Genomic DNA, 27327 nt, shown 5'->3' with positions numbered 1-27327 from the left:
ATCCTTGGGTTTATGGGGTGGTCACTGAGTAGAGGGCAAATCATCAGAATAATTAACCGGAAAACAATTTTGTACTCTGGCACAAGTGGTTAGCACTGCTGCCTCACAGGGTCAGGGGCCCGGGTAAATTCCGGCCTTGGGTGACTTTGTGTGGAGTTTGCAAGTTCTCCCTGTCTCTGCGTGGGTTTCCTCCCGCAGTCCAAAGATGTGCAGGTTAGGTGGATTGGCAATGCTAAACTGCCCCATAGTTCCAAAGATGTGCAGGTTAACTAAGGCTATAAGGATACGGCGAGGTAGGGTGCTCTTTCAGAGGGTCAGAGCAGACTCAATGGGCCAAATGGCTTTCTTCTGCGCTAGGGATTCTATGGATTCTATTCTGTGTAATATTGAGGTTGGGCAAAGCTGAGATAGCTACAGCCTCAATCAAAATATGGTGCACATAATGGAGGAATCCAGCCTAAATCTTTTCAAGTATCCTGTTTTAAGTAAAACTTTTCAGGGGTCATTAACATTAACAACAGTGCAAAATTCTCCCAAATTTGAAAAAAATCTCCATGTTCTCCAGAAAAATGTACTCCTGTCCCAAATCCTAGATTGAGAGTTACATAGCATGTGAAAGAAAGGAGTTTTACCCCTAAAGCTTTTTGTGTTTGTCATCTGATCTTATTTTGCCTGATTTGCGCATTTGTTTCAATTCAGGTCAAAATGAAGGAACAATAGCAATGGCGGAAGGAGAAACACTGAGGGTGATAGAGGAAGATAAAGGAGACGGTTGGACAAGAGTTCGACGGAGTGAGGATGAGGAAGGATACGTTCCAACATCCTATGTGGAAGTATATTTGGACAGAAATACCAAAGGTGCAATGACTTACATCTAGTTTTAAGAAAACTCTAGGTGAAAGTTTTGTCCGACAGGGCCACGTGCTGTGTTACACACAGATAGGAGAATGCTGCTAAGTGCAATATACAGTGTGGTCATTATCGTGCAGTATATAAACAAATGTTTTAACACATTGTGGAGTCGAGAGGGAGAACATAGAGTGTTAATTGTTATCTGTTCAGTGAGGTTGCATTTTGTCGCACATATCAATGCCAATACTGGAGTTAGTGTTTTTGTGAAACCTAATGCCCATTGGCCATGACCACACATACATATTATTTTGAAGTTTGAAAATTAAAATCACTTATGATACAGTTTAAAAGTTAAAAATTGCTCAAAACAATTAAGTTCAAAATTATGTTCCAATTTGTATGCATATTTTACTCATTCAGTGGCTGCTCAATATTATTTATTAAAACTGAATTTTAATTGTTTACTCACCAACAAAATCCTTGACTTACTCCCAAGCGGGATACAGCCGCATTGCAGTGAAATCCCATTTGTAACATAGATAGTTTTCAACAAAGGTATCATTACCTTCTTTCTGTTTCCTTGCTGGCATTATCCTTTGGTACAACAGTAAATACACTTCAAAGTTTTTCATTGGTTGTAAAATACTTTGAGACATCAACGGATCATGAGATGTTCAATATGAAAACAAATTCACCCTTTTTCACTATTCCTCTATCTTACTTTCTCTATTGAATGGCTCTGTGGGAACCATTTATTTGGGAATATGTCATTTATTACATTGGACAAATGCCGTTTAAAAAACAGATGCCGGTGCTGCAAATTGGATTTCTCCACAATGAAGTTGAGTCCAGCAAAAAATTCAAGATCAAGGATTTTGTCGTTAAGTAACCCAATGAATTGCATCTTTGTTTAATATTATGGTGGTATTTCCCTTTTATAATATGGCACTCATTGCATAACTTGTGTGTTTCAGTTGCTTCCTATATTACAATATTGGTATCCTTATTACTTGACCATTTTTTTAACAACTGTTCGGTTATAGTTTTAAATTTGATCCTTTTCATGGTCACCAATTATTGTCCATTTGGCACACCAGGTACACGTCGGTCAGTAGTTTTGTTTGCACCAGTTTTAAAATGTTTTTTTTAATTGATATTGCTGTTTCAATTGTTCATCCACTTTGCTGTAAGAAAAAGAGTGATTGACAGATATGAGACAGAGTATTGAATGCAACTACTTTGCATGCCAAGTCCACATATATGTGGAAGCTGTCAATCTTAGTCAGAGTACAGAGTAACACAATCTTGTGTTACAGAGTACAGAGATTTGTTAACTGCATGAAGACTTTTCCAGAGTTTTTTCTGTTGCATGAAACCATATAGTATATCTGAAAGCTTGAAATTCCTTTTCACTGTCCATCAATTATCAATGTTCGAATTTGTAAAGCAAAAGCTATGGGCGGGATTCTCCATTGGCCGACGCTGAAATCGGGAAAGGCGATTGGGCAGAGAATAGGTTCCAACGACAAAATTGCAGCAGGCACCGATTTGATACCAAATCACGATTCTCCATCACCTCGATGGCGATCTGAATGCATGTCATTAGCAGGCCTGACCCGGTACTCTCCGGGTATCTGGGATTCTCCGCCTCCTATGGGCTGAGTTCCCGACGGCACGGTTCATTTGTGTTTTAAAAATCGTGAAACTGGCGTGGCGTCTGCTAAGTGAGAGAGAGGGGCTATGGAAAGTGTCCAACTTTGCCATAGTGTGCTCACAGTTGTACTGCTGGCCAGGTGTGTTCTGTTAGGGCAGGGGAGAGTATCAGGGGGTGGAGGTGGGCTGTGAGGTCGGGGTGGACAGGCATGGAACACCATTGCCGCAGCCGACAAGGCAGCCATGCAGCTGCGCACTGCGCTAACAGCCCACTTTGAACTTAGTGCCACGGGTGGTATAGGTCCCCCCCCAAGGGCAACCCCCTTGTGCCCTCTGGACCCAGCCGATCCATCAACTGTATGGGCGCACTCCAGCACAACCAGTGCCATCTTGTTGGCTGGGATAGGTGTGCGTTGAAAGTGCAATGTGTATGTGCAGTTGTAGCTTGTCAGCCTCCCGAGTGTCAATCACGGACTCGGCGAATCTGACACTTTTTCATTGAAATCGATTGTGTTACAAATGGCACCGGTGCTAGCCCCTTAAAAATAGAGGAATCGGTCCAGGTGTGGCGCCAATTTTTCTGTTGTGAAAGTCCACAAATTCTGCATTGGCGTCAACACTTAGTCTCAGAAACGGAGAATCCCACCCTTTATGTTTAATCCAATGCTTTGCTTTAAGGCAGTAAACTTTAGAATTGTGTTTGAACAAAATCACTCTGAAAGCAAAGCTTCTTTTCTGGTGTAAATATAATGCTAATCAGTTCTCAGTACAATGGAGGACTTTACACGTTCAAAACATAACTCTACTGTGTATTAATGTAAAACTGATCTGCAGCTAAGTCAAGCAGAATGCAACTATTTTTCAATGTAATTATTGTTACCCAGCACACAGCTCCACGCCAGTTGCATCCTATGACTGTTGGAGTTCTCGACAACAGAACAACATGTAGGCGAGAGAAATAATTTGTGCTTGATGCCTGAGCATGAATCACAATTCACAAAAATGAGTCAGTAAATGACCTTTTTGATATCTTAAAAATTATTCCAGATTTTATTCCTATTTACAGGCCAGAATTATTGTATAAGCAGATGGAGTTTACTCTGGATAAATGTGAGGTAATGCATTTTGGAAGGTCTAATGAAGGGAGGAAATACACAGTGAATGGTAGAACCCTCAAGAGTATTGACAGTCAGAGAGATCTAGGTGTACAAGTTCACAGGTCACTGAAAGGGGCAACACAGTTGGAGAAGGTAGTCAAGAAGGCATGAAGCATGCTTGCCTTCATTGGCCGGGGCCTTGAGTATAAAAATTGGCAAGTCATGTTGCTGCTGTATAGAACCTTAGTTAGGCCACACTTGGATATAGTGTTCAATCCTGGTCGCCACACTACCAGAAGGACGTGGAGGCTTTGGAGAGATTTACCAGGATGTTGCCTGGTATGGAGGGCATTAGCTATGAGGAGAGGTTGAATAAACTCGGTTTGTACTCACCGGAACGACGGAGGTTGAGACCTGATAGAGGTCTTCAAAATTATGAGGGGCATAGACAGAGTGGATAGTCAGAGACATTTTCCCAGGGTGGAAGGGTCAATAACTAGGGGGAATAGGTTTAAGGTGCGAAGAGCAAGGTTTAGAGGAGATGTACAAGGTAAGTTTTTTACACAGAGGGTAGTGGGTGCCTGGAACTCACTGCCGGAGGAGGTGGTGGAAGCAGTGAAGATAGTGACGTTTATGGGGCATCTTGACAAATACATAAATAGGATGGGAATAGAGGGATACAGACCCCGGAAGTGTAGAAGATTTTAGTTTAGACAGGCAGCATGGTCGGCGCAGGCTTGTAGGGCCGAAGGGCCTGTTCCTGTGCTGTACTTTTCTTTGTTCTTTGAATTGCGCACCCACTTTGAACCAACAATCTGAGCAGTCGTGGGTTTGACCCTTTGTGTTACACAGCCTGACGTTCCAGACTGAAGATCATCACCATAGATTCAAGGGCAATTAGGGATGTAAAGTAAATGCTAGCCTACTCAACTATGTGCATATTATGTGAACAAATAAACAGATCAAAAATGTCAGTAATTTTTTTAAAAAGAGGCTACAAATTTTAGCTGTCTAGCAACATCTATGGACAGTGGAGCAGCAACCAAACTTTTTGTACTTGCCTTCAGGGCAGAAAGTCAGGCCTGATTCCAAGTGGATGGGTGGCATACCTCGACCACTGTCCAATGAAGGACAGTGGCCCGCTTCGAGAGCTACGGCAGAAGTGCCATGAGGAGGCTACTGCAGAGGCAGGATAGAGTGCCAGGCCCCGATGATTGGAGTTTTGTGATGCACACTCCAGGAAAGCTCTGTAGCTGCTGGGCCAGTTGGAACTGCCAGACGGGCTACTCCATGAGCCATGGATGAAACATACAGGATCAGGAAGTGGCTGATAAATCGCCAATTCATTGGTCGCTTGCCTCCAGCTAGCAGGGGGCTATGCTGTAGGGGTTCCTGTCTCCTGTAATCTCCATGGTGGCCTCTCGTTGCCTTCTTCCACCATTTTGTTAGGCGCCTCGTTTCCAAGCGCATCTCCAATCTCCAGAAGGCTGGGTTTTAGTTCATGCTTCAGGTCTGTGACCTTTCAAGAGGACTTACTGATGAAAAGTCACAAATCTTAAAAGCTAACTTTGTTTCTTTTCACATGCTGCCAGATCTGCTCATTTTCATTTTTGCTGCAGATTTCCAGTATCTGCACCATTTTGTTTTCATGTCAATAATTGAAATAATTTCATCACGCCAAACCCCGCTATGTAAATGCTGGAAGTGCAGAGTTGATTATTTTAAGCAGATAATGTTTGGTTTAATTTGTGTCCGAGAGCGGCACGGTGATGCAGTGGTTAGCACTGCTGCCTCACAGCGTTTGGACCCGGATTCAATTCTGGCCCCCTGGTCACTGTCCGTGTGGAGTTCACACATTTCCCCATTTTGCGTGGGTCTCCCTCCTACAACCCCAAAGATGTGCAGGCTAGGTGGATTGGTCACGCTAAAATTGCCTATTTATTGGGAAAAAATTAGGTGCTCTAAATTTATATTTAAAAAATAATTTGTGTCTGATTACCTCATTTTTAAAAAATATTTTTCTTCAGGGCATTTCACGATATTCACAACACTCATTCAACTTTATACAATTTTCATAATAAACAAATGATGCACTATCCCACACCGGGTTCACCGCTTTTTTTTTTGCAAACCGCACCCCCCTCATTTGCTGACAACTGCCTGTTCTTGAAGGAGATAAACAGCCTCCAGCTCAAATTAAAACCTCCTCTTAATTTTCGCCAGATGCAGAAACTCTGACCGATCTCCCACCAATGCAGTCACCCTTGGTGGCTCAGGAGCCCGCTACCCTAGCAAAATCGTCCTTTGGGCTATCAGGAAGGCAATGGTCAATACATCAGCTTTTCTCCCCTCCTGTACACCCGACTCATCTGATACCCCAAATATCACCACCCATACCCCTGAATGACATTAACTTGAAGAAAGACTCCCAGAACTTCCCCAGGACCAGAACATGTGGGTGTAGTCCTTCGGCCCCCTGGACCACCGCTCACATCAGTCCTGTACCTCCAGAAAAATCCCATTTGTGTGTATTCTGGTCAAATGTGCTCTGTGCACTATTTTAAACTGAATCGGGTTCAGTCTTGCACACGAGGAGATAGAGTTTATCCTATGTACAGCCTCAATCGACACGTCCCTCCTCCCCCCCTTCAAATGCACCACCCGACTCTTCCTCTCACTTCGTCTCCTCCAGCGAAGTCCTCTCCCTCTCCATCAACTGCCCATAGATATCTGAAATCTTCCCCTCCCCTATCCCATCATCAGAAACTACCTTGTCCGTCAGTGAGACAGGGGTAACTGAGGGCACTTAGCAAGCTCCTTCCGGACAAAGTTCCTAACCTGTAAATACCTGAACCCAGTTTACCCTGGGAGCTGAAATTTTTCCAGCAGTTCCTCCAACCCTGCAAATCTACCCTCCACAAACAAATCCCTAAATCTCTCTACCCCCTCCTGTTCCCAGACCATGAACGTCATGTCCAACCCCGCCGGGATAAATCTGTGGTTTCTTCAATGACATTACCTCCAAACCGGGAATCTAGCCCAGATCTCTGGCGCTGTTAAACAACACTGCTAACCACTGTGCTACCGTGCCGCCCCAAACGTAGACCAATCGTAACGGAACCTGAGGGCGGGGGGGGGGGGAGGTCTCAGACAATTGGAGACCCCATGCATGGTCAGGGACAGTGAGAATGGCGCCCGATATGCGAGGAATCTTTTCAGCTTCAGCTCGTCAGCAGGAAGTTTCTCTGAGTGCAGCCTTGGCAGGAAGAAACTCCCTGAGGCCATGAAAACCAGCAAAGTGCTGTTGAATAGTGGGGTGTTCCTTGGCACACCCCTCTAAATGCACCATTCAGTCTTTAACTTGAGTCCACTGAATTGCACCCCTGGTCTAACACCTGGGTAACTATACAACTGAAGCCGCCCCACCTCAGATTCTCCCTCCTAGTCAGTTTGAAAGGATACTCCATCAGAAAACTACCCTGAAAAATCAGAGGAAACAAAGTATTTTTGTTGTGTCTCTACAGGGGCCAAAATAGGGGTTCCGACCCTGGAGAGAATAACCTACCCTATATTCACGAGTTTAGAAGGATGAGAGGTGACCTCGTTGGAATATATTAAATTCTTAAAGGACTTGGAAGGATAGATGCTGAGAGGTTGTGTCTCCTGGAGAGTCTAGAACTAGGGGCCAAAGGCCACTTAAAACTGAAATGAGTAATTTCTTCACATAGGATAGTGAATCTTGGTACCGGATGGTGCTTAGCAATTGAATATATCAGAACTGGCAATTGATAGATTATTGGACAGAAAAATAATCAAGGCGATAGGAAGGAAAGTGGAGTTGACGTAGAAGATCAGCCATGGTCTTATTGAATGTAGAGTAGATTCAATCGGCTGTACGGCTTACTTTTGCTCCTGTTGCTTGTGTGACGTTTTGTGGGGAAAGTTCCCAGTTTGCAGAACTCTAATTTTCTAGTTTTCATTCCACTATTCGGTAGTTAGTTGAGTAAATATCTGCATTCTTTGTTTGAAATAACAAGCAATGGAAAGGTCAGATGGTGCAGCTACTTTGTACAGATATGTTGATTGGAGAAATGCATCTAAACATTTGCTTTGTTGCTTGGAATGGTCTTTCAAAGTCTGAAATTCATAAGTTTTGGATTGCAAGTCAGTGCCTGAAGCCTTTGAAGGAATGGTCACAGAAAATCATCTGCATTTACCATGTTGTAGTACAAATTAAAAATTATGTTTTAATGGAAGTGAGCAAAAGATTCCCTTTTGCCTTTTCTATCAGGGCTTCACCCCACCCAGATATATTTTATTCCCAGACCTTGCAACTCCTGAAACTAAGCCTCCTTCAATATTAGACCAACCTATTAATGTCCTCCACTTGCCTACTGGGAGGCTCAGGGGTCCCTGTTGGATATCTCCCCCCAGCAGCACAATGGAGATTTAGTTCAGCAGAGTGGCGGGTCAAGCTTACATCTCATCATCATTGCCACCAAAACTGTATTTGAATTTCATTTATATTATTCAAATAGCTTTCTTATTTGGGGTGGAAACTGACCTATGTTTGTGCCTTCATGGAATATATTTGTAGAGAAAATAAAAGTTCTCACTAAAATACCGTAAATTATTCTGTTCGTAATCATGGTAATAAATTATAGTTTGTACGGAATTAGTGATAACAGTTTACAAAAAACCTGCCAACATGTAATTGCCAAGAAACATTTATTCATTTATAATTAATTCTTCTTCAAAATAATGGGTATTTGATTTTCAGGAAAAAGTAATGTTTTTATGTTTTAATTATCAGAAATTTTAGGAAAATCTGTGCTGAGATTGCAAAACCAAGACATTGGGGGGGGGGGGGATTATTGCTGTAAATCATTTCCATCATGTATGTTTTTGTAGTTTAATGTCCAAAATTGGAAGCATCATACTTTGCAGCGGCATTCTTCTCAAGCTGATAGCTTTTTTTCTTGTCAGTTCTGATTTAAAACACATTCTAATGTTCATTAAAAAGAAAATAATGTCAGCTTGTTTGTCTTTTTGGGACTAAGACTTACTTTCTAAGGTGACAGTGCTGATTGTGTTTACAGCTGTTGGAAGATATAATTATTCATATCATTCATTTATTGTTAAAATAGAAAGTCAAGTACGGTGATTTTGGATTTCAGAACCAACAGAACATATATAGTGGGTTATGAGGTCCATGTCCTTTACAAGGGAACAAACCAAACCACTACTGGATACTTCAATACATCTGTCAACTTTTTTTTGGACTACAAGTTTAATTATTTTTGGGTAGGAGCCCTCGACTATAACTATTTTGATAAGTCTTCACTCTGCATTTGAAACCACCATCTCCTTAATCAGTTCTACTGTTCTGTTGAACATTTCCACAGTATATTTAAGTTCAACCCGTGGGTTTATAGTAAATCTATATCAGCCAAGTCATATTTAGCAGATTTCTATGCATCTAGCGGACAATTTAATTTGTTCGAGACTTTGATTGTTTTATGTCTGTGGCAAGGGTGGCAAGGAGGTGCAGTGGTTAGCATTGCTGCCTCATGGCGGCGAGGACCCAGGTTCGATTCCAGCCCCGGATCACTGCGGTGTTTGCACATTCCCCCCCGTGTCTGCATGGGTCTCACCCCCGCAGCCCAAAGATGTGCAGAGTAGGTGGATTGGCCATATCTTTTTATTAAAACAGTAAAAAATATATACAAGGCCAAACGGTACAAACACTAATTTTGTGTTGGAGAAACAGGGTACCCTCCCCTCAGTACCAATGCAAGGGGATGGGGAGTGGATACTCTGATTATTAAAACAGTTCACAACACATTTGTACAAAAAACAAACGGTACAAGCACTAAACTTTGCGCTGGAGAGATCAGATACCCTCGCCTCTGAACCAACAGAAGAGAAAGGAAGGGATGTGGTGGGGAGAGGGGGGAGAGGAGGGAGGTGGGGTTAAAAGGGAGGCCAGGCTTCTTTCAAGCCAGAACTGAACCAGCGACCAAAGGATGTCAGCTTTAATCATCTCCAGTCCTCCACAGCTACGTTGCCCCTCGATTGGAAAAAAAAATCAATGGGGCACTTTAATGTTTTTTTTAAAGTCTGTGTGGACACATTGTCAATCCTGCAAAATACATCAGTGTAATATTTCAGAGCTTGAATATTGCTGAAAAGAGAGACAAGATACCAAAGCTTTTTGTCTTTCACTGAGCAGGATAAATGCAAGAATGTTAAATTTCAAACAATCACAATTTATACTACAGGAGAAAAGGGTGCTGATAGGTTGTTCTGATTGGCCAAGATGTTGCCACAGAAAAGCACCAGGGAAACTATCGGCTCCCAAAGCTCCTGGGTAATTAAAAAAAAAGAAGCAAGGCTTGAACATATTCCTTTTGTTTGTAGAGAACAGAACCATACGCCAAATGTGATTGGATAGAATCAAACAGCATGCTCCTTTAATTGTTTGTAATAGTCAAAGTACAGACTGTACTAAACTAAACAGCGCTTGCAAAACACAAAACAAAATGTCTACTGTTAAATGTGATTCCACTATCGGGCGGCACTTGCAGAACAATCCTGAGTGCTCTAAAAACTACACCAACAACCAGTTCAAGGTTGAACTCGCAATGTGGCTCATTTACACTTGCTAGAAGCGACACACATTCATATGCAAGGGCCTGTTCTATGCAAACAAAATCAGTATACCTTTTTTGGCAATCAGAAGGGTTGGAGGTCCAGTTGCAGGATGCATTCCTGGATGAGACAGTCCTCACCTTGTAACTACCAGAACACAGCCATCCAGTGGCGAGTTCAAATTGGTGCGCACACAGGAGGCACACAACCTCATTATGATAATTAAAGTTCCAACCCGCATCCCAGAAGCAGGTTGGCTTTCTGCCCCGCCCCACTCTCCATTAAAAGCAGAAGTGGATGGGTTGGATTGAGATTCCAATTTTTCACACTTCCAAACCCAGGCCTGTCCATTTTTGGAGTTAGAGTTTCCTGTTAAATGGCCAATTGCACAAAGCATAAGTACTAATCGTTTTCAGGGTACTGTACTGAGAATGTCTGCATGATATTCTTTGTTTGAATTAAAATTAATTTAATCATAAGTGTTAACGTTTCTTCTCTTTCAGTTCTCTGCTGGCTGATCTGTTTATTTCTAGGATATTTTAGATTGGGTTTTCAGATTTCCAGTTTTCAGTGTTTGACCTCTTTTGCCTCAAGTTTATTTAAGCCTTGGCGAACCACGCAAAAAATGGCAGATGTTTACAGCTGGACCCAGGTTCCACCATTTTTACATCTCTAAAAAATATATTACAAAATCTTGCTCAGTGTTGCATCGCCTATAAGATTTCTAGGATATTTTTAACTTAGTCCACCATGTTACTAACATGTTGCTATTTCTACCTCTCTCTGGATTCTAGGTACCTAAGGTGGTGTGCTGGTCCAAGAATCACGGGGCGAGCTGGTATGCAAGGACACATTCTTCTGCTTAACAATTTTTAAAATGGAAGATTAGCTGGATTATTGGCCTGGTTTGGTTTTTAATGATCAAAAGCAAAACAAGAAAGATGGGGGGAAATTCCATGAACAAAAGGTGCAAGTGCTTGCTATTTATTTTATGGCATGCCATCCATTGCTCTTATTAACCTGGCTATTTCTCCATGTTCAAAACAAAAACAGTTTTCTGATGCATGCCACTGTTGAATTTGCTTCCCATTTTTAAAATACACAAAACAAAAAAAAAATTTAAATTTTGAAATCCACTTACCAGAATACACGTACTCCAAGACCACAGCAGTAACTGTGCGGGTAACTGTCGTCCCTAAAATTGACCTTAGACCCAGGTTAAAGGTACTTCTGGGGGTGGGGGCAGGAAGAGGGAGAAATAAAGCAAAATTACATTGGTTGGCCCTTTCAGTAGCAAGTCAGGGAATATTCTGGAGTCAGCACACAGAATTTCTGTGCACCCTGAATGCTACAGTCCTCAAAAGTTTTGCATTTTCTAACTCATGTGGCTTCAGAAACCTTGTGGCATTTTCATACGTCACTTTTTGTTGCTATGCTAGCATAAGTTGGAAACGCAATATGCAGTTCTTTTTCCTACCAGGTAAAATTGTGTGAAGGGTACGGGAGCTGCTAACAATCCACTCTGTAACTAACCATTAAGAGAGGTGCAGTGACTTTTCATCCATTCTGCTCGGTTTTGCTGAGGTTTTTTTCAAATAAATTTTGTATAGTTTGAATTATTTATTTTCTTCTACTTCTTGATCTCCATGCATCCCCAGCCAAAATAAATCTATTAAGGTCATATAACACTCTCCTGTTGTGCCCAGTAATATTATTCAAATAAAATGCTGGAGGGTTAGAGCTATATTTATTTACTTATAGCCACTTAATTAGGCATCACAATGTGACATCTTTGTATCTATTTTGATGCACATTTTGGTGTGAGTGATGTTGTTTTAAATTGCCAAAACATGTAGAAATTGAAATTGAAATTAGACTGAATTAACCTTGCTAAATGCATTTGTGGTCATGTAGTACATACATCTGGTATGTGGTAGATTTCTCAGTTACCATCACATCATTTAATATTATTTTGTTTATAGCACTGCCCAATATCAAACTTCAGTCTACTTTTTCTGGTCTGCATGCTCGCCCTGTTGCTCTACCTGTGCCCACCTTATGAGGGTTGCTGCTTGGGACTCAACAGCACATTTTCCTTTGTTTTCATTTGGTTGACTAAATGGTGTAGATTTGCTGGTCATGTGAAACTTATTTTGTTTTCTTGCATGTTTACCTGTATATTTGTTGGGAGTTTCTGCTAAACGGGAGCTGCATCCCTAAAGCCGCCACCAAGCCATTGTCTGCTAAAATATTTAATAATACGGTTTCAGCTGTTTGTGACTACTTTCTCCACTTCAAAACTTCAGGGAAAAATACAAAGGCAGGAAAGCTAATGGTTTACATTCATAGTGCACATAGAGCCAGTAATGAGAGATACTGGGAAACAAATGATTATAATAATGTAATAAGGCTTCCAGCGGGGATTTTTTTTACTTTACAGTTTTGCTGCCTATCCTAGATTATCATTTAATGTTATTTTAAAGGGGCCACACTTTCAAGCAATGGCTTAATGTTGTACCATATAGTTAGGGGACAGCAGTGAATACCAGCTCCAGCATGGTGGATTGGCCATGCTAAATTTCCCTTAGTGTCCAAAATGGTTAGATGGGGTTATTGGGTTACGGGGATAGGGTGGAAGTGAGGGCTTAATATGGGTCGGTGCAGACTCGATGGGCCAAATGGCCTCCTTCTGCACTGTATGTTCTATGTTGCAAAACAATGATGGAGACCATGGGTAAAGAGAGGTGGGTGAATGTGACCTACCGCTCTAAACCTTGTACTATTCCACATGAGGTCAGTTCGGCAGCATGCTCTCAGGCCTATGCTAGTTGTATTCTGCAATCAAAACCAAGGGCAGCAAAAAATACTTTTTTCCCCTCCTGTAGAGATATGTTTGATTTTCATTCAGTTTCTTCCTGGAGGAGAATGACTGAGATTGGAAACTTACTTTAGAGGACGAGATGTCTATGTTTGTGTGAATGCACTTTTGTGCGCCCCGGCGCAGTCTATTCGCACTCCCTAGAGATTGATATTGTATTACCAAATTCAAAAAAAATCTCAAATTATGCAGATTATTTAATTGAATTAACCAATGGCAGATATTAAATTGTCAGACACAGCATCATGCCTGGCAATGTCAGTTGGCCTTTTGGCCATTATCAAATGTCATGGAATGATCAGTTAGGCTGACCCGTTTGCTGCTACTAATCACCACTAAAGATGACCACAATACAGTAAAAAGCTACTTTCAAGGTATAGATCTTAGCAAGCAAATTGACATTTCTGAATTTCCTGGACAGGTAATTATTTGATCAATAGTTGTATTATTTATTCAGGTATGAAAGCTAATTAAGCTACAAAAAGCTGCTCTCAATTATAGTTCTAAATCAGTTAGTCTAAAACATAATAATTTAAATTACTGAAGTATATCTTCACAGTGGAGAGTATTTTTTTCAAATCCAGCTGAAACCTTCTGTTTGTATCAGTATTACATATACAACAGTTGCGGGGAAAAAACAAATACCTCATTGATTTATTTAACAGCAAAAGTACAGCTTCATTTTGTGTTGCGCAAGCTGTTGTCTTACTCCTTCCAAATGTGTATTTTTCTCGCTAATTACCAATCATCAAGATTGATTGTTTCTGTTCTGAGATCCATTTTTTCTTTAATGGATATGTGATGATTACAGTTCTTCTGTTTGATGTCATTGCTTTTTTTTAGATGGATAGTTACATTCAGCACCATGGGGCCATGGTATCAGGGTGTTAAGGAGAAACTGGAGTCTATGGAACATCAGAGCATAAGATAGTTAGTTGGTAAAGAATATTTACATCTTGAAGGGGCCACAGCTGAAGGTTGAAACCCCCAATTTAGAAGATTATAGTTTAGAAGATTATAGTTTGCTCTGCTGGTCCTTCAAATAAAAAGAATTTGGTAAATTGAATTAGGACCGGATTAGCACTAGATTTCCTTAGCAATACCTCTGCAGATTAACATGCTCCATTTTGCATTTGAGTTCAGTGGTCCAGAATGAGTGGTAATAGTCATATTGCATCAAGTTAAACTAAATTGAGGTTGAATCTCACATCCTTGATAATTTATTTAATGGGACTTAAACATTATGCAACCTAAGTGAACACTATAGGGTATGGGGTATGTATCTTTTTTTTCCCATGTAATACCCAAACAAAATTTTTTTTTATATTTTTCTGTGAAGTAATGAAGTGCAGGGGAAGTGTAGAACAATGCAATGCAATCGTTTACTGTGTTACCAAAGTCCTTTCCCAATTCAGTGAAGGCTGCTACATGCAGCAAAATGCCATCTATTGCAAACAACATAAAACAGATCCCTATTTCTCCCCCGCCCCTCCCCCATGAGGACTGAGTGGGAAAACATCCTATATTTCTCAAAGCAGATTTCGTGATTTTTCTTTTCTCCTTTCCCATCTTTCCTTCCCAATTCCTATGGAAAGGATGTTTGACCTTATAATAGTGTAGCGGGGATAAGGAACTCAGTGTAAAATGATTGGAGCTTATTCTGTCATGACCTTTTGGGTGGAAGCAGTGCCTGGAGATAGTGAGAAACACCTGCCTTGTATGAAAGTGCGTGGCGTTTATCCAGGAGATGCACCCTACCTCCACCATCTGCCTTTTTTTCAGTAACACATAAAAAAAACCATGGCCTCACATTTTGGCGCCTCTTTCCTTGGATACAATTTATTTACCAGCTTTTCCAATCAGATATGTTGTATCTTGAGATTACGTTATTAAGTGTGCATTTTGAGCTGTTTATCAAAGGACAGAGTTTGATAATGGTACATTCAAATGAATGAGAATGAATTATTGCTCGTGGGCTGAGGTTAAGAATAGATGGAAAGTAGGAGGTGGGATTAGTAAGCATAATGGTTTTATTTGTAGGAGAATGATAGTGATTGGTGAATAAAACTGAGGATTAGCTTGTGTAGAACTGAGTTGATTGGAAGAAAATGACCTTCAGATTTCCTCTATTGGGATCTCTGAAATCATTTTCAATAAATTTGATTTGTTTAACTGTTTGCTAGCTCTTTGTCAGTGGAGAATGGAATAGGTGCTGTAGTAAGCTGATCGCAAATCTACAATGGACCCATATCACTTGGTTAAATGCAGCTGAATAAAGTGAAAGTAGACACGTAACAATACTAGCAAATATTGAGCAGTAGTTTTAAAGCACAGCCAACGAAACGAGGATTGAAACACAAACGCAGCCTGCAATGACATCAGATAGAATGAACCACAAAAAGCACCACTAAATCCGAATGAACACTTTGTAAGGAATAAAGCACACGAACAGCCGAAGAGAAAAATGTGAGTTATAATTACCAGAATGTTTTCCCTTACCTAGGAGTCATTTTTTAAAAAGCTACAATGAAATGCTGATATTTTTATTATTTCTCTGACTGACTTGGCCCTGGATGAGCTCAGCACTTGTTTTTATGTTTGCTGTGACCTGTGCTTTTCAGTTTTGGGTTTTGTCTATCCCAATCACGTGGAAATGTGGAAGCGTGGCTGCAGGACTTTTAACAACTGTTTAAAAGTGAATAAGTTGTTTAAATTAATTTGGAAACTATACAAAGATACTGCCAGTTGCAGAGTTGAAACTCTCCTGCTGGCGTATTGTCCTCTATATAATTGGGTGCTCTGAACATAAGAGTCTCTGAATCACCTGAGAGCTTTATTTGAAAGTAGGAGTAGCGGAGGAAAGCATTGAGTGGCAGTGACATTATTAGTCTTTACCCACTGTGGGGTGAAACATTGGTTTTCCTTATGTGATGTTACTTATCAAAAACAGATTTGGAAGTCAGAAGAAGCAATTCAGATTCATTTCTGAGAATGAAGCTGTTGTGCACCCATTAAATCATGGAATTGAACCCAGCCAAATTAACACATTACACTGTGGGATGGAAGAACCAAAATGAAAGTGGATGAAAAAGTGCATTGCTTTATTGTGTGTTTGCTGACTATCACTGTGGATGGCTTTTCACTTTGCATTGTACACTTGTTTGCACATTGTTGCTCCCCCAGAATCTATACTTGCAATCTTTCCTAGAATAAGTGAAATCCTGTTTTAATCAAGCAGTGTAGTTACCTCTGTTCGACTCACTGGTTGCATTATATTTTTTTCTCATATCACGTTGCAATTGAGATCTGGGGCCGAATTTTGCCTACCAAGGTGGGTAGCTCACTTTTCCATCTCACCAGACCACCATTAGTAAAATCCATTCAAAGCTTTTAAATCTCCGCAATTGGTTAATCTCACAGAAACAAACAAATATCAATGACCCCTTTTCCATTAATAGGCACTTTAAGCTGTCAAACAAACTGAATCAGAACACTCTGCTGAGATGATTTGGGCTTTTGAAATTCAACCAAACATTCATAATGATATAATTAGCCCTTGGGGAAATGTTACCAAAGAGTTCGATTGAAACTGCAAGAGTTTAAAGAGTAGGACAATTCTGATCATGACCTTATCCACCATTTAAGAGTACTTACACTCCATCAATTTGTGACTCCCATAGTGCGGGTTAAGAACCTTGAAGCAGCCAAAATGGGGGCTCAGCTTTGAGTTCAGAGGGCAATCTGCTGAATTTGGGCTTCCCTCTTTTATGAATCATGACCTGCCCTCTTTCCCCTACTGGCAAACATTGGATCTGTTGGAAATGGGAGAGGGCTTGCCACATCAGGGTCCCACCTGCCATTTCAAAATAACCTGCGGAGTCTTCCAAACTCTGAAAATTAGGTCCCTCGTGTGTATTGGAACATTTTTAAAAATGCATGCCACTTTGTACTTGTAATTAATTTCCACTCATAAAAGAGAGATGCAAGTTTAATTTAATTGTCAGAGATAATTTTATGAAAGAGGTAGTTCTTCATTTGACTTGTGACAGTGACAGGATATTTAAAATGTCAACGCTAGCAGATGGTTGGTGTTTTGGATGTCTGCAGCCAGTTCAAACGTTACAGCCTGTATTTTGGACAATTATTTACATTACATTAAGTTCCTGGCAAAGTTGTATTAGAAGTGCTAGTGTTCTTCCCACCTGCACTCTTATAATGCCAAGGACTGTTTCCAAGATGTTTTTTTTTTAAATGACTGAGGCAACTTCAGATGTTTTTTTCAATTAAATCCCAACAGTGCAAAGCTACTTACTGAGTTGTTTTTTTGCTAAATTTACTTTGTTCCCCAGTCTCCTGCAATTTTCCTTCCTTACCATCAAATCATGTGTTTTTGTTTTGCTTGTATTTTTTTTTAACTCTGTCAACTATAATAGTTTAACTGAAACACACTTTCTTGCACTGATTCTCCAACACTCCCACAAATGAATTTTATTATTTTTAATCTGGAACCTTTTTTCTGTAACTTGCCTTTGCAGTCAAGGATCCAATAATTAAAATTAAGCCAAACAGTGGCATATTTTTATTGGAATTAACTGCACTGTACTCTGTTTCTATTAATTAAACATATAAATGTTCTTATTTTATAGATGATAATCACTCTTGTCTTTATTTACAATTAATGCACAGAAATGTGGCAATAATTAATATAACTATGCATAACCAACTGAAAAATGTCTAGAATAAGTTGCCTATTTTAAGAACAGATTTGTATTTGCAAAGAAAGTTTCTTAAAAGGTTTGACGTTGGCAAATTCACTTGTTTATATCTCATTTCACATTGGTACTGCAAGTGGCCTAACATGTCAAAACCACCTCACCCTAAGAAGTGAGTTAAAAGTAAGCCTTCTTTTTGATTTATGACCAGAAATCACAAGGATTCCAATGCTAGCTGGTCCCGAGTCCTGTTTGTTACCATTCAATTGATATAAAGTCAGGTTTCCAGTGGAATTTAAGAATGCATTCAGAAATAATAATGCCACGAAACATAGTATGAATGTACATAAGTAGGGAGACACAATTTACCCTGTTCAAAATATTTTACAAGTCCAATTGCTTAGCACTTTCTAGTTACCAGATTTAATCAAATGGTTCAGCTAACATGAAAAAACATTTTGTGACAGGAAGCAACTGCCCCTTTGGTCTAGGACAAGATGATCCCTTGAATCTTTTGCGCCAAATCCACCAAATTAACATGAAACAAGCAATAGTGCACTCATTTCTGTCCTAATATAATACTCAATTGTTTATTGACACATTATGGGTGTGGGTGGTCATTATGGGCTAACGGTTGTAAAATGATTGAACGATTATCAGATTTTTAGCAATGCCCAACCGGAACAGAGATTTTAATGTTTTACAAAGCTTAACATGCAAAATCCTAGGAAAGGTGGCAAGTATTGAAGATTGAGTCCATCAGCTGTCAGCTCTTGTTTACAGAAAACTGCTCTTCACTGCTACAATGTCAACTATTTTTAGAATGCACTATAAAACTCAGTCTTCAAGTTCTATCCTTATAATGGGGAAAATTTGAAATTTTAGTTTCACATATAAGACGGCTAAATTAATAGCTAATTGTTAAACGTTAATTGGATTTCACAATGTAATTCTTGATGGGGAGTATTATTGTCAGACAAAGGTTGTGACTATTTGTAATATTCATGATAGACTGTGGTATTTGAGGAGCAGTAGCAATTAGAATGTTTTAGAAATGACTGCTGTTATTTTACTGATGAAGTCAAGGATCTTATTTTAGCATGTGCATTAACTGGCATCAGAAGACCATTCATTTTATGCTCAGAGCAACGTCATGGTAACTCGAGGAATCCATCCTCAGTTTGTTTATTGCCTATAGATAGATTCTTGTTATGTACCATACAACATGAGCCAGAAGCAGGAATATTATGATGAATATCTTACTGTATTTTAGCCCCTTTCATTGTGTAAATATTTCAGAGCAATTTGATGGAAAAGCAACTGGTTTTAAAAGTTATATCCTTTTTTGGTCGAAGATAATGAATATTTGTTGCTTATGCATTGTGTTTTAATAGTGTAACTTTCTTCTCAGCCACTTTTGACCTCCAGAAATAGCCAATTAAAGCCTTAAACATGGCTTTTTTAATTTTTTTATATATATATATATAAATATTATAATTGTGCACTTTTGTTATGCCTTGTTTCTGAGCACTGAGTTCATTTTGTTTTTATAAAGATTTTACCCTGTATAATGTGCCAACATGAATGTTCCAGTTTATACAACTGTAAATGCTGTGCTGTTTTTACATTTTGGGGAATGATGTTGAAGACCTCCTCACAAACACCCCACATGCAAAACATGGTATTGGTATCCTCGAAATCTGAAATAAGAACAGAAAATGTATCTGAATAAGAAAGGCAGACAAATATTTAATCAAAACTGGTTGTCCCTTCTCTTGATGTGATTTCACAGTAAAACTCACTGCAATTGTTGCCCAAGTTCTGCCAAGGAACAAAACAGTAGAAATAAATTGAATGGTGGGGGTGGAAATTAGGTGTATTGGAGTTCTCACTTGATTTGAGCATTTGCTTCCAAACATTTACTTTTGTTGGTACAACATACAGAAAATGAACCACCTATCTCTTTCATTTGTACCCATATCATGTTTTACATGTGCCCAATTTGGAATTGCTCCATACAGGCCGAGAACAAATATGCCCACGGGCACTTTTTTGTCTCATTGACTAAACTTACCAATTTTTATATTAGTGAGCTGAGCAAATTGTCATGTTAAAAGGAGCAATTCATTAAGTGTACTGAAGTCATTGCATTTCACTACCTGGGTGCAGAGCAAGCAGTGGCATTGAGAGTAAAGCATCGTAATATTCCAAATACATAAAGCCACATGTAAACTCGAATTGTATTTTATTAAAATTGCGATGAGGAAAAAAAAATCATATATTTTTCAAATATAAATGCAATGATGCAGGAATATCACCTGAATTAACTCCAGATTCTTACTGTGTACCTATTAACGGGAGAATCTGAATGTCAGTGATCTTTGATAGAGTTGGACATTTGGCGACATCCCAGTATGCAGGAGATTTTCAGGCTGCTCTGTTAACATGTTCACCCTCATAACTGCGAGAGAGACAAGAATTAATACAGAACTTAAGAAAAATACATTTACACGGATAGGGAAAGTACACTTAACAAAACAGTTATAAATATATTTTTTTGCAAAAACAAAAGTGACTATTTGAAATAATACCTGTTTTACAAAGCACTGCCTCACTGCCTTTGTCACCTACCTGGTTTTGAAATAAGCTTTCTAGAAATTTCAGTATGCCAACTAGGCACCAAGGTATCATTAGACACCTAATTCGTCAGGTGGGAAACCCACTAGATCAGGTGGAACCCTGATTTTACAGACAAGGTAACATTACTTGTTAACTTCAATGGAGAGTAAAATTTGGCAAAGTATAAAACCAACATTAGCCCCCAGGCAGTTTCCTGAATGGAGGGAGAGGTTAATATTGTTCTCATTGAGCAGGGTGTAAAATCAGCATTCCACCTGTTCCACAATTAAAACTGTTCGCTTAAAATCTAAAGAAGGGGTGATAACTTAGAATCTCTTCTTCCCTATTCACTTCTGTATTTTAAGATCTGAAGGTGTTTTAAAATTGTCAATGATTTTCATCATCAGCAAAAAAACATGAATGAAAGCCAGAGCCAAAGAGTTATCCTCACATTGTCGTCCCCATTTGGCTTTGGACGTGCCGAAAGTCGGCAATCCTACTGCTCTATGACCTTTAGAGCACTCTTAGTAGGACACAGTATATGACCTGATGTAATTGATTAGGAGTCGACTTATGTAACTACAGATATCAAGATTGAAATGTACTCTGAGCACTTGCTTAAAGAACTGTATCACCGCTACTTAGCAGCAATCAACTCAAGTAGAAGGAATGAGACCAAAGCGGCAATAGAAGATCAAACAGCATTTTGGTGTCCAGAAGGAAGGAGCAAAACTTAAAAATAAGAAATCAGCAACCATCCATGGAAATAAAATGACAAAATATTTAGAAATTTCATTCTGTGACAATAGAAAGCTTGCACTTCAGCTTGTGATTTAACAGGTTTTTTTTTATTATTCAGTGAGTTTTGCCAAACATGAAAGGATAAACACCGTCATAAATGCAACTTGATTTCCCTTTCTAACAGTTTAAATGAACAAATCCTAGCTTGAAACAAACAAATGAAAAGCTTAATTAAACAGCTACTTTGAAAATGTGAAGATTGAATGTGTGGACTTCATTTCCTGTTGACTTAGAAGCTATCGAAAAAACTACTTGAAATGAGAGATATAATCCCACAGCAGCCCAAATTTTATTTTACTCACAGAAAAGTCTTGCATTTAACTTATACTTCCTGTCATACTTTTTTGTTGACTGACTCGGAGTAAAATTAATTAAAGTAGGAAATTTTCAAGCACGAAAAACTGCTGGAAAAAGGGAGTGCAAAATTATTATGGTTTAGGACTCAAATTAACGGAAAGGTTTCTAAATGTTATTTGTGGCGGGTTTTGCTGAAAGTTTCCCGCTGGCTCTGCCGATGAGTTCTCCGCTGCTAACTAAGGGTACTTCGTCATTTTTTGGGGCCCTGGGGAGTTTTTCACCGGTTTAGTCCACACATACTTTTCATTACTGGGAAGATGAATTCAGAGATTGGGCTGCAATTTTGAAACAGTGCCTGATCAACAAGTGAACTTGTGGGTCTCCCACACCATTGGACATTACCCCACATGCCCCCTCAAGTGAGGGCTCCCCACAATGGGATCCCTGGGGACTCCACCTCTTCACCCCCCCCCCCCTCAACTCTTCATATCCCCCACCCTACTTTCATGGGCATGGCCACCCTCAGGCCCTGACCCTTAGCAGTGCCACCGTTGCACATCTCTGGCCACCCAAAGGTCTCTGATGGCCTCGAAAACTCACTGGGTGCCCTTATGCCTGGCTCACGTTTGTGTGGCCAGTTCTGAATGGGGGGGGGGGCATCTTCCTCTGTGCGAGTTATGGCACTAACCATGGAAGAGCTTTCCTCTGACTCCCATTGACTTCAATTTTGTTTGGCTCATTGATGCCACATTCGGTCAAATGCTGCCTTGATGTCAAGGATTGTCGCTTGTACCTCCCCTTTGGAATTCAGCTCTACTGTCTATGTTTGCACCAAGCCTGTAGTGAGGTCTAGAGTCCAGTGGCCCCCATGGAACCCAAATTGAACATTCATGGTCAGGTAAGTGCCGCTTGATACTACCATCGTCAACACCATCCATTACTTTGCTAAAGATTGAGATGGAGCAGTAGTTGGCTAGATTGGATTTGTCCTGATTTTTGTGCAGTCTATCTCCTGCACCAAGCTTTCTAGTCCAGTTTTGGAGACTCTTAAAGCCTTTTGTCTGCTATGTTATGCCTTGTGTCTTTTCCAGATCAAACTCAAATTTACAATGACTTCCAGCGCCTGTTCCAGGCAAATTGCACCTTCCCTTTAAAATATGCCGGCTGCCCTTTAGTGCAGGCTGGTTTGAACTCATGCAGGTTTCTCTATGTTCAACTCCTGCTGAAGTATGCAGCCACTCGATAGCATACTTTAGTTGTTTGCATGCTACAACCATTTAAAATGAATAGATAGCATGCAATTTGCATGCTGCCTGCATCAGAAATATTAGGGACTGGATTGTCCGCCCTGCCACACCATAGTTCAGGTTCACCATGCTGGCGGATTCTCCATTACGATGGCCGGTCAATGGGGCATTCCCATTGTGAGGCAGCCCCACGCTGTCGGGAATCCCCGGGCTGCCGGTAAAACGGAGCAGCCCGTTGGAGAATCCAGCCTTAGGTGCGAATTAATGGCACTTCACCATCCATGCCAAATCTTATTGACTATCATGATGTAAAAAAAGTAGTTTTAAGGGTTTTAGATTTGTATTCGTAAACATTAGAAATAAGTTATAGTTTGAAGTGGGTTTAATTTAATGTTTCCATGCCTGGTAGGGAAAAACCTATAGTTAGATTTATGCTGCACAAAGGTGTTTGTGTGAGGGGTTGGTTTCAATTACAACTGTGATTCTTTTGTGCTTGGAGAGAGCATGGAGAGTAAATAAACCAGCAGCAGTTGCTTAGCAACTGGTGCCTCGTAAAGTAGAGAAGCTTTTAAGTTTTAGTTTAGTTAATTTGATTGCAATTGAAGATAGTTGGTAAGAGAGAAGATAGCTCTCACAGCTCCGCTAGAAGCAGTTGGTCTTGGAAGGCTAAAGAGGGACCATCTCTCTCAGCCTCGCTGGAAGAAAAGCCATACCAGGAGTAACCGTTTAGAAAACATGCCAGAAACCTAAAGCCCAGCTAGTTAAGGAAAGTAGAAAAGTGAAGAGCAGTTTCCAAGAAGTCTGGAGTTAACGGAATATAGGAAACTGGGAACCCGAACAGATTACTGTTCAGTAAAGTCCCAGAGAGTTGAAAAAGTATTGGATCATGAGAGGCCAAAAAGATACCTGCAGTAGTGCTAAGGTTTGTGAAAGTTACTACAATTTGGGAGACATTATTTGAAATAATTGTGTATTTCGGTGGCTGGTCCTCTGAGTTTGTGTAAAAGCCTTTAAGACAAAGGAAACCTGGTGGGAGAGGTGTAAAACCTGAAAGCAAAACCATGTGGGAAGCAGCGGAGTGAAAACATAATTAAAAAGATTATTTGAACGTATGTCATTTGAAAGCAGAATTTAAATCACTCGTATAGTAGCCAGAGTTCAGTGAGACAAGGTTGCTCACGGTATAAGAAACATTTGGGGCAATTTTGAGAAGAAATCCACAGACATTCACTTGAGTTTGGTTCACTTGGGTTCGGAGAGGAGTATATCCAACCACAATCTTGTGTGCTTAAAAGGGACTTTGGGTGTTAATGAGACCATTGTATCCTACAACGTACTCTGTAATCCGTGTTAATCTTAACATCTGTGTGCATTTGTTAACCAAAGGGGGAGTAAAGAAGTATTATCCAATTTTTCTCCTGTTCAGTAAATTTTTTTCTTCTTATTAAAACAAATTAGCTGTCTGTCACTGTTCCTCTATGTTTTAGTTTAGAAAAATAAAGGTTATGGTCTTTTGAACCAGGGTTCCATTCTGAGATTTTCCTGTTCAGTTATAACATCAACTGGGATTGTAACAATGGTCTATATGTTGTGTAATGGTCTGGTACGGTCTAGCTGAATTAGTTCAGATTCTCTGGGAGCCCTTGTTCTCCTCGTGACTTCCAGATTCCGCATTGTCAGGACTGGTCACTTTTAATGTTCTTGGTTCCGAGGGGCATCTCCAGAATTTCTGGGCTCAGGCAAGCTTACAGACCCTGGGAATATCCACCCAATACTCTGACAATGCAATTTTCCTCTATTTGCTTCCTAACACCAGGACCTCCTTCTCTATGCAGCCCCCTGATTACCTTGGTGCCTCCTTATCCTCTTCTGCCACATCCAACCTGTTCCCAATACTATTGGACATAGGATTTTCTTTCCCGAATTCCAAACCCCAGGATCCTTTGATCCTAAACAACATTACACCTCTCCTGCTGTAGGATCTACTGTATTGGTCAGACATCCTATTACACCTCCAGTACAACCAAACTGTAGATTGACTCTCTACAGCACTACCATGCTTCATAACCACCTGCAATGCTATCAAAGCCCAGCCGCTCCATAGCCTTTTGAAAATTGGACAACAAAGTCTCCATTCCTGCTAAACTTGATTTGCAGCATGTTGCCTGTCTCCATGTTCTCCCTGTGTCAGCGTGAGTTTCCTCCGGGTGCTCCGGTTTCCTCCCACAGTCCAAAGACATGCAGGTTAGGTGGATTGGTCATGCTAAATTGCCCTTGGTGTCCAAAAAGGGTAGGAGGGGTTATTGAGTTAAGGGGATAGGGTTGAAGTCAGGGCTTAAATTGGTCAGTGCAGACTCGATGGGCCGAATGGCCTCCTTATGCACTGTATGTTCTATGTTCCAAGTACCTTTGTATAGAATCCCTACAGTGTAAAAGGAGGCAATCAGCCCATTGGGTCTGTACTGACCCTCTGAAAGAGCACCGTACCCAGGTCCACTCTCCTCTTATCTACTCTCGACATGAAGGGGCAATTTTAGCGTGACCAATCCACCTAACCTGCACATCTTTGGACTTCAATACAGGTACCAATAACTGCTTGCATTTATATAACAAGAGTGACTTGAGATTAAATTTGACACAGAGTTATGTAAAGCAATATTAGAATAGTTGAGAGGTAGTCTTTAAGGGGCAACGGATAGGTGACAGGCAGGGAGATTTTGGAATGGGGTCAGTGATAGGATATGGCAGGGGAATTTCCAGAACTTAGGATCTGGGCAACTGAAAGCACTGTGTGCTGTAATGGAATATGGCATAAACCATTCAGCCCCTTGAGCCTGTTTCACAATTTGGTTAGTTTGAGACTGTATCATAAGTCCATTTACTCACCTTGGTTTCATGTCTCTTTATACCCTTTTCCAACAAATACCCACCAATCTCAATTCTGAACTTCTCAATTAACCTAGTCTCAACAGCCTTTTGGCAGACAGAGTTCCAGATTTTCAATTTTCTTTGTGTGAAGAAGTGCTCCCTAACTTTTCACCTGGATGCTGTTGGGAGGAGTTTAAACTAATTTGGCAGGAGGAGGGGACACAGACTGTTAGCAGAATAGGGACACCACATAACACAGAAAAGCAATCAAGTCAGACGGAATACAGCAGTAGTAATTTTCAAGGGAGTAAGACAAGGCTGCATGGCCTCTACTTTAATGCCAGGAATATTACAGATAAAAAGGATGATTTCAGGGCGAGGATTGACAGGTGGAAATGTGACATAGCAGCAATCACAGACATGGTTGAGGGAGGAGTAGGATTGGCAGTTCAACATCCTGGGATATAGAATCTTCAGGCGAGACAGGAAGGCTGTTTTGGCTAGAACAGAGAAGATTAAGAGGAGACCTGATCGAGGTGTGTAAGGTTATCAGCATGGATAGGGAGCAGCTGTTCTCCTTAGTTGAAAGGTCGGTTACGAGGGGACACAAGTTGAAGCTGAGGTGCAGGAAGTTATGGGGGGATTTGAGGAAAAACATATTTACCCAGAGGGTAGTGATGGTCTGGAATGCACTGCCTGAGTGGGTGGTAGATGTAGAGGAGGGTTGCCTCACATCCTTTGAAAAGCACCTGGACGAGTACTTGACTCATCATAATATTCAAGGTTATGGGCCAAGGGCTGGCAAATGAGATTAGGTGGACAGGTCAGGTTTTTCATGTTTTGGTGCAGACTCGATGGGCCGAAGGGTCTCTTGTGTGCTGCATTATTTCAGTGAACCCCAGTGCTAATTCAGAATTATTTAAATGAGGTGTACTGGGTTCCAGTCATGAATGAGATTTTACTTTGGAGCCTAAAGAAAACTTAAGCATTATTTACTAGACATAGAGCCAAGTTTTTTCAATTATATTTTTCCTTTCTGCCTAGGCATAATCTGCACATGTCTCTGACAGCCTGAAAGACCACAGAAAGTTTTGTCCCTAACTACAGTGAGAGGTTCTGGATACCTGGTGTGAGATTCCCAGTCGGGCACCCCTTAGTTTGCCATTATAATGGAGAAGGAGGCTCAGCAGTATGTGATAGAGGTAATGAGAGTGAAACAGAGTGTGTGGAAGATGTTCCCTATAGAATAATGCCCCATCTCTAAAGAATTTGCAAGCTGTGAAGATCCCACAAATATTTTAGTGAGAAGCTTTATGTGAGAAGAGTGCGATCGATCATAAAGACTGCAGGAGTTGTGTCAGCTGCTATGTGAAAATCCATGGCTAAGATCAGCTGCTCAACCCTGTCACCTGCGGCTGTGAAAATTATGAAATTTATCCTGACTCAATTTCCATAATATTAAAAGATATCACTCCAGGTGTCCAGCTTATGTGTGATAACATACAAAAAACATCCCTGCCAATGCCACATCTACTGAAGGCTGTAATGAGGCCTTTCCACATTAGGAATTCTGGCTCCCTTGAGCTCCTTGTAAACATAGTCAAGTGAACAGATGACTTGTAGGAACCCAGACATAACCCTATCTACCATGG

At 40.4% G+C, this 27327-nt stretch overlaps 1 protein-coding gene across 11 annotated transcripts in view; it reads left to right on the top strand.

The window, feature by feature from the left end:
* The window catches only part of LOC119955494 (formin-binding protein 1), a 280892-nt gene extending 253840 nt beyond the window's left edge, over nt 1-27052 (top strand). For 6 of the 11 annotated variants that reach the window (XM_038781733.1, XM_038781731.1, XM_038781729.1 and 3 more), the window contains one exon: nt 700-1711. In XM_038781733.1, coding sequence (XP_038637661.1) covers nt 700-878 — 179 coding nt within the window. In that variant the 3' untranslated portion in view covers nt 879-1711. Of the gene's footprint in view, nt 1-699; nt 1712-11047; nt 21461-26719 lie in introns of those variants that run through there. The other 5 variants (XM_038781726.1, XM_038781734.1, XM_038781730.1 and 2 more) reach the window with 5 other exon arrangements.
* Nucleotides 27053-27327: the final 275 nt, after the last annotated feature.

Source organism: Scyliorhinus canicula, chromosome 21 (assembly GCF_902713615.1).
Source record: "Scyliorhinus canicula chromosome 21, sScyCan1.1, whole genome shotgun sequence".
In the NCBI taxonomy this organism is placed as follows: domain Eukaryota; kingdom Metazoa; phylum Chordata; class Chondrichthyes; order Carcharhiniformes; family Scyliorhinidae; genus Scyliorhinus; species Scyliorhinus canicula.
The sequence above is the reverse complement of the archived record's forward strand: the minus strand, read 5'-3'. Positions and strand labels throughout refer to the sequence as shown.